This window comes from Daktulosphaira vitifoliae, unplaced genomic scaffold, assembly GCF_025091365.1.
Source record: "Daktulosphaira vitifoliae isolate Bord-2020 unplaced genomic scaffold, ASM2509136v1 Scaffold_396, whole genome shotgun sequence".
Classification (NCBI taxonomy): domain Eukaryota; kingdom Metazoa; phylum Arthropoda; class Insecta; order Hemiptera; family Phylloxeridae; genus Daktulosphaira; species Daktulosphaira vitifoliae.
The window spans coordinates 1-8525 of NW_026099961.1; the positions used below are offsets into that span (position 1 = coordinate 1).

Below are 8525 nucleotides of genomic sequence, written 5' to 3' on the forward strand. Positions count from 1 at the left end.
TTAATTTATTACATGTATGCGGTATTTAAAAAAAATAGATACATTTGAGAGCGACTTATTATACATTTAATAAAAAATAAATAGATAAGTGCAGTGATCTTGGGGGCTTATACTTGAGGCAGTTAAATATTTTACAAATTTCATCACTTATTTTTTGTAAATATATATTTTGTGTATCTTAACAATTTTTTTAAACATTTTACTAATGCTATAAATTTATACGATAAAAATGATTATAGATATTTATCTGTCCCAAGTTAGCCCATTTTACTGTATACAAACAATACAGAAATAGGTAAATAACTTGTTAATGTATTTAGTTCAGTGGTTTTGATTATAATAAAGACAATTAAAATTGAATTGAAATAAACTTTGGTACTTTGTATATATGTATGAATTTTACATATTCCTCGTATATCGACAATTACAACCACTTAACATCTCGTTTGAAATCAAAACGTCACAAATAACCATTTTGAACTTCATGCTAAAAGACTAACATTTTCGATAGGGTATAAAATTGTTACTTGAACTTAATAATTAAACTCAAGATTTTTTATACTATTTAGAAATAGTCTAATTGTCAATTATAAGTATGTTGGATTACATGAATAAAATGTATGTATAATTAATGTAAACTTCATTTTACTGATGTGGAAAATGAACAAAAACTATGTTGAAAACCAAAAGATTTATTCTGTCATTCTTATATTATAACTACTGCCATAATGAAAAAAAAAACTTAATACGCATTGAACAAATAACAGTTAACTTCATAAAACAATTCAGGAGATACATTAATTAAATATCACGAGAAAGATAACTACAAAAAAAAAACTTCAAGATTATAAAGGTAGACAGTATTTATGTAATGACGATGTACTAAAAGTTTGTTAAACAACATAATGAGAGTTATTTGATAAATTAAATAATACTCCAAATTGTGTATTTAATATTTTTGATATATGTAATATGTCTGAAATGTAAACTCGTCACTGTATTCAAATAAAGCCAATAAGTTATTTTTTTAAGGTTTTCTATTTGTTCATTTCAGAAATAATGGGTAAAGTACGACTCAAACTTTAACTCTTTTCTTAAAGTACTTTTAATACATATATTGTGTTCAGAAAATTTAGCGTCCTTCGCCATCTTTCCAACACAAATTGCCTTTTATAGTGATGTCATTATAAATAGTTTAACAGAACTTAATACTTAAGTTAGTGACACGCACTTTTTAAGTTGAAACCACAAATAAGCTTTCAACTCTCAATAATAGGTAATTTATCACCGAAAATCAAAAAAATTGATATGTACGGATTACCACATGAATTATACCCAATAATAAAGAGAAGAATAACACGATTTTTTAGGGTAAAATAAAATAATCGCAATTAGAACTTCATTGTTTTGTGGGCTTCCTCGACTCCCAGTGAATCTGGATATTTTGATGAAGTGGTCGATGATGTTTTTTTCAATGTAGCTGGATTGTTTATTGGTGGAGACGTCAATGGTGTTGTCTGAAGTGATAATGACAAAGAAACATTGGCGGCTCCTGTTGCGGCCCCCGATGGCGTGCTTATCAATGCTGAATGTCTGTTATCAGTCACTGATCTGTACCTATGAGGTCTAGTTTTATGACAATGACACTTTAACAACCTAAAATACCATATTATGATAAATAATAATTTATTATAAAAGTTTACATTATTATCTTCGTAAAACAATAATATCGTTTCACGTAGATGAAAATTATCAAGTTATCATAATTAATATTAATAATTAAGATGAATTGATACCTTTAGTAGATATAATTTAACTAATCATAAATAAAATCTAGCTATTTTTCATAATTAAAATTAATTATTTATTTATTTATTTACTTTTCCTTTGAGAAGTTTTAAATTACCTGATAAAAGCAGCTCTAAAAGTTTTATTAAATATTGTATAAATTATTGGGTTGATCGTCGACGATACGTAACCTAACCACAAGCATACTTCAGTTACGTGTTCTGGTACGGGACAATCTTCTTTTGGACACACAGCAAAAACGATATTCAACAAAAAAAATGGTGACCAACACAAGACAAATGTAAAAAATACGACTCCTAGTACTTTACTAGCTTTTTGTTCGGTTCTTACAGCGTTAGCAGCTGCTAAACTCTGACGTTTTTGTCGGTTGGCAAGGAATCTGTCAACATTTTGATTAATCAAATTAAATAAGCAAAATTGTAGCTCTTATCATAAATAAAATCAGTTTATTGTTCTTATATTTTAGACATCTACAGCTAAAGGGAACAAAATTTAAATTAAATAGAAAATATTGTTTCATTTTTATACAAAAATGTTAAATCTAGAAAATGACTTATTTTCTTTTTTTTTTATTCAATATTAGTATCGAAATTAAATAAATATTTTTATTTAGGCTTATGATCAATTTCCTAAGAAGGAAGTAGACAAGATTAACACTTGTCAAAGGATCATTATATTTACATTTTTTTATATCAATAATTTTACTCCTAGATATTTTATACTTCTGGGTACTAAAACAACTGGTGTATTTTTAGTGTATTGACTTTGAACCAGATTTACATGCAGAATCAATGTCTTACTTCTTCGATAGTAGAAAAAAAACATTTTGATTTTTTTTTCAATTTTTAGCGTTTAAATTTTTTTGAAAAAATTAATTAACTTAGATAATTTATTAATGAGTTATAAAGAGTCAATTTTTTAACTATATGTTAAGATTTATTGATTTATAAATTATACTACCCCTTCTTATTTTTTTTTTTAATAATGATTTCCATAATGTATAAATTAAAATGTAATTTAATTTATAATGCATTGCAAATATCAAAGAATGTGTTTAGCTTTGATAATGGTAACATTGTTTCCGAAATACGTATTCGCGACTTTTCAGTAATTTTTTGTGGCTTTTTAGTTTAATATTTTTTAGTTTTTCAATTAATAATATTTTTAATATAGTTTTAATTTTACTTAGTATGAACAATGTTTTCTTTATATTAAATTGGCATAATCACAAAATTCAAAGTTATTTTTATAAATAAATATTTTTCATTTTAAAATTAATCAAGTAGAAATATATTACAACAATAAAAACTCACTAATTGTCATCGAGCTAGTAGAGGTACTGATATGTACATTAATAATAACTTGCCTAGTACACAGATTAATATCAATAAGTTCTTACAAACTACTATTGTTATAGTACAACTATCTAACTCAATAATTAACGTCTGAAATATTTCCCTCCTAATCAACATTCAATGAAACAGGCCTAATAAATAATTTTAACCAGTTACCGATAGTGCTAAAGAATTAGAAACATATAGGACAAAACCTCATATTACTCAATAACGGTGAATCCACAAGAATAGGAGATTTTCATTAATAAATCTAAGGATGGCAAACCTATTATTAGCTCAATAATTGGAATGGTTAATATCAGGCGACATATACCTATAATAATTTAGTTCATGCCAAGACTAGATAACAAACACCAAATCAATGTAATCAATTGTAACCTAAAATTACTCAATTTATATTCATCACAACCAAAAAATTGAAAACCTCTCGGATTTTGAAAATCAAATTATAGAACAATTATTTAAGTTTTTAACTAAAGCAAATTTAGAAACAGCTGAAATAACCTTAGGTAAGAGTACTATAAGGTAAGGTACCTTGGTGGAATAAAGAAATAAAAGAAATAATCAGAATTAAAAAACCGTGTTTACTAAGAATAAAAAAAAAAGAAAAAAAAATTTTATCTAACTTAAACAAGCAAGAACTACGGTTAAATTCTTGATAAAAATTAGTAAAAAGAAATCTTTTGGTGATTTATAAATATTATAAACCATTAAACCAGTGCCAAATTAATATGGAATAAAATACGGCCATTAAAAGCACTTTACCTTAATAGTATTATTTAGTTAGTTAACGAAGACAAATCATATTTAATAACAAATCCAGAAGACATGGCTAATAAATTACCTAGACAGCAAATTTAAAAAATAATGTTATAGAAAAATTTTTATGACATTATAAGTTATAAAAACGTTATAACAACATTATTATAACATAAAAGCTAACTACTTTATCAAAACAGTAACGACAATAACTACACTGAAGAATTTAAAAAATACAAACGTAAGATCGGAAAAAATAACTTAGAACTGCTAAGGAACCTACAACAGTATTTCAGATATAGTTAAAATATATAACATATCATGCTATAATATGATAAAATATGGATGAATTAGAGACAACAATAAAAAATGTAAAATTAAAAGTGCTGATCCTAATGATGTTCTTTAGTCTTTCATACATAATTAGAAATTAATTCTGTTATATCTATAATATAGATATAACAGAATTAATTTCTATATAGACTATATAAACTTGTATAAAATCTATGTAATAAAATTTACAAAGAAGGCAAATTCTCTGTTAACTGGAAAAAAGGTGTGATTATATAAATTCATTAACCAGGTAAATAAAAATTTAATGAAGACATTTACAGACCTATAACATTACTTATTACTTTGTGTAAAATTTTTGAAAAAATATCTTTCTTTATCCGCCAACAAAGGGGTTTTCGCAATAAATGATCTACATCATGCAACCTAATGTTCATCAAATTTAAAAATGAAATTTTTTTTTTTAAGTATTACTAGGACTGGTAAGATTGGATATAAATAAAACTTACGATACCACTTGTAGATACAAAATATTAAAACAGTTAAGCAAAGTGTTAAATAAAAATAATATGTACATTATCATTGTGGAATTTTTAGTAATAGAACCTTTCAAGTCAAAAACATTAACATCATAATCTAATATATATGGAGTACCTCAAGGTTCAGCCTTATCTGTCACTCTATTCCTAATAGCAGTCAACTTCATTGTCAATAATATTAAATCTTCAGTTAAGAACACACTTTTAATATACGTACTATCTCAACATAAATACTGAACTAATTTTATAAAAATAGAATCAATTCCTTTCATTTATAAGGATAATATGAGAGCAATGCTCGAACAGTATCACGATTACAATTATATATTTATCGATACCTCTAAACAAGAAAATGATAAGGCCATAACCGCAGTACCAGAAACATTAAAGCAATGCACAAAACACAATAGTAGCATATCCTCAAGTGTGAATATGCTTATACATACAAGGTGGTAGTAATTACATGGACTTCCGGTCATTGTGATATTGATGGTAATGAAAAATCTGATAAGATAGCTAAAAGCGCAATTCATAACTCCCTAGCAATATAAATAAAAAACTTATATTAAAAGACACAATACATACTACAAAATAATGGCAAACAAAATAGCAAAATAATTTTACTCCACGAGATCAAAAACTTAGTGTATTTGTGGCCAAATTCTGTTTCATTTAGCAGGAACGAAGAAATAAAAATGAAGAGACTCAGAAAAGGCTACAACCGACTTACCCACATCTATATATTTGACAAAAATGAAAAACCATTATACCAAATGTGCAACATCGCCACAACAGTAAAATATATTTTAGCAGATTGTCGAAAATTCGAAGACATTAAAGAAAATAACAACATAGACCATATATTAGACGTAAGCCCGGGCTCGATGAAGATGAACAAAAAAATAAAACGGTTAAATTCCTCAGTAAAACAATCATACATAAAGAAATTTAAAAAATAATTCTATTATTAATCTGTATATTACAGAAAAATATTGTTCATGTTATATTTGTGTTAATATCATTGTATACGTATTTTTGTTAGAGTAAACTTATTGTAAGTTCTCTTAGCTAATAGATAGAGATACCATTGCTATAAAGATAAATAAATAAATAAAAACACAATAAATTCTTGATGATACATAATAGATATTCATATAAATTAAAAACAGGATTTAACTATAATTATTGTAACTTAATTGTAATAATATTTTATAAAGTAAAAAACTTAAGTTTTTCAAGAAATTTAAAAGAATTCAATAAATATATTTCTGAAGTTAGTTATGGTGGTGAATGTTGACTCATTATAATTACTCAATTGCATGTAACTTGTTTAATATTCAAAATATTCTTCAGTAATTTTTTTAATATGACACCACAATGTAATATATTTTTAATGTATAGATCATTTTTTCGATTTCAAACTTCTCAATAATCTTGATATGATTTTTTTCCAATATTCTTGATAAAGACGTAAACATTTATATTTTTGAACTATTTCATATGTCATTATTCGTTTAGTTCAGAAGACATTAGCCATTTCATATCATCCAACAAAAGATAAAGTGTGTTTGAAGGTAACTGAGTCACTAATAAAAGCGATAACTTAGGTATTATTTAACTACAAGAAACCATTAAACCAAAATCCATAGCATCATTTTCGACTAAATCCGAAAAAATCATAACAAAGAGTGGAAGACTTAATAAAATACTGTGTAATCGTAGTTTAACATCATCAAAAATTCATTGACTTTATATTTATTAGCAATACATAAAAGTCGATTAATTTTTTATATTTATTGATTTCATTATATTGAAGATTGTACTTTAACCATTTATTTTATCAATTTGCAGACTACATCCACACATTAAATACCTCAAGTTTAATGACGGTGGATTCATATTTAACGGCAACCTGAGAGTTTTCAATCGGAAATTTCTAGAATCATTGCTTGAAGCTGATACTGTATCTGCCATTTGTATCTCTTGGTCACAATTTTTGTTCATTTTCGCCGTCTGTCCAATTCTAAAACAACAGTTATAAAATGAACGTTCATAATACGTGAATTCCAATAATACTAAATTATGTATTAACATTCTATTCAACTAAAAATACAACATAACTATATAGCTAAATCATTCTAATATTTGTAAGTAACACCTCAAAACTTATTTCAACATGTTAAAACAGTTATTAAATATAACTGTGTTGTTCAGAATTTTATTAATTCACTTTTATGATATTAACATAAAAGTCCTATAATTTTTAATGTGATTAGATCATAATTACACTAAAAATCAAAGGATTTATTATATACTATTGACATNTGTGATTAGATCATAATTACACTAAAAATCAAAGGATTTATTATATACTATTGACATGAATATATAGACAGAAATTAATATTTCCAAAATCATTGATTAGTCAAAGTTTTACTATTGTTTACAATATTATTGTTAGTATTCGAATATTTACGACAAGTGTCAATATCTACTAAATTGTTTGTATATTTATTATGTTATTATTATATATATTTTTAATTATATGCCCTATAAAATATTTCAAGATATATTAAGTAATAAACTTATATTAGTATGATAATAATCGTATGTCAAATTGAGCGATGAAAAATTATGTGTGAATGGTGTAGTATCCTTTTTATAATAAAAATAAATAAAAATATTTATAAACAATAAATATGTCTTTTTTTAGAAAACTTATTAATTTTTTACTTATTAAAATATTTTATAAGTCATTTATGAAATGAAATGTGGCACGAATAAAAAACACATTATATGACATTAAAATTACCATATTAGATTCAAGTAGATATTTTACTCATTTAGTTGTGTTGTATATTACCAAAAATACTGATAAATATTTGTAATAAATTAGATGCGGAAATAAGAGTTTGTACTTTAATAACATTATTTTAATAAATCATTAATAAATAATATTATAATATTTTATATTAGTGTTAATTAATAATTACCTACATCATATTTACAAGTTGTTGGTCGTCAAAAGTTAATTAACTACATCTGTACACTATGCATCTCAAGCATAATTTTTATGAGCTATGTCAACAAATCGTAGTAAGCTCAAAATAAACTTTAAGCAAATGTTTTGAATTTCCTATAGAACGTAATTAAATGTTGATATCATAAAAATAATATAACAGTAGGAGAATGAAACAGTTGACACTTAATGGTTACTTGTCTATTTAAGTGGTGGCACTATTTGGTTTTGAACTTATTCTGTACAATTATGAAAACAGAAGATACCCTTTCAATTAAGCTATGACACAAAAGATGACCGTTCTCAGAATCAAAACATAATGTATACTTTTGGAAGACTTGGTATATAGTCGAACAAACTTTTTTAAATTAATATTTCACAAAATTACATCATTATAAGTATATTTCCTTTTAATGTTCACAATGTAATCGATTTTACATAAAGTTGACAAACTGGATAGTATGCACTTAAAATTATTATAGATATCATATCCAATTAATGTTTGAAATCACATACTTTTCTTAAATTTATTTAATGAAAATTATTTTATAGTATAAAAACTAGATTCAATTAATTATGAATTCTGTGTATATGTTTCCTCAATTAAATTTTTCATAATTTATAATATTGAAAACTTTTAAGATTCGAATTCTTGACTATGATGCATAACTGAGATATTCATCATAAGACTCGACCTTCTCTGCCTACCAGTTTTATTCTACTTCAATAACTTGTAATACTTTGTAATTTCAT

General features: G+C 24.9%; 1 protein-coding gene across 2 annotated transcripts; it reads right to left on the reverse strand.

Annotated features, from left to right (window-relative positions):
* Positions 1-6: 6 nt before the first annotated feature.
* LOC126909451 (5-hydroxytryptamine receptor 2B-like) lies at positions 7-7919 on the reverse strand. 2 transcript variants are annotated; one of them, XM_050691872.1, is made up of 4 exons: positions 7751-7919; positions 6627-6776; positions 1907-2188; positions 7-1656 (listed from the first exon to the last, which is right to left on the reverse strand). In XM_050691872.1, the coding sequence occupies exons 1-4, from the start codon at positions 7753-7755 to the stop codon at positions 1392-1394; spliced, it is 702 nt and encodes a 233-aa protein (XP_050547829.1). In that variant the 5' UTR covers positions 7756-7919; the 3' UTR covers positions 7-1391. The 2 variants fall into 2 exon arrangements, with proteins under 2 accessions (XP_050547829.1, XP_050547830.1); XM_050691873.1 differs by having other exon boundaries at positions 7747-7918.
* Between the last annotated feature and the right edge of the window lie 606 nt (positions 7920-8525).

Coding starts and splice junctions, on each gene's coding strand:
- LOC126909451 (XM_050691872.1), bottom strand. Junction 2,189..6,626: donor CCACCGTCATTAAACTTGAG/GTATTTAATGTG, acceptor AAATGTTGACAG/ATTCCTTGCCAACCGACAAA. Junction 1,657..1,906: donor TTTAGAGCTGCTTTTATCAG/GTAATTTAAAAC, acceptor ATGGTATTTTAG/GTTGTTAAAGTGTCATTGTC.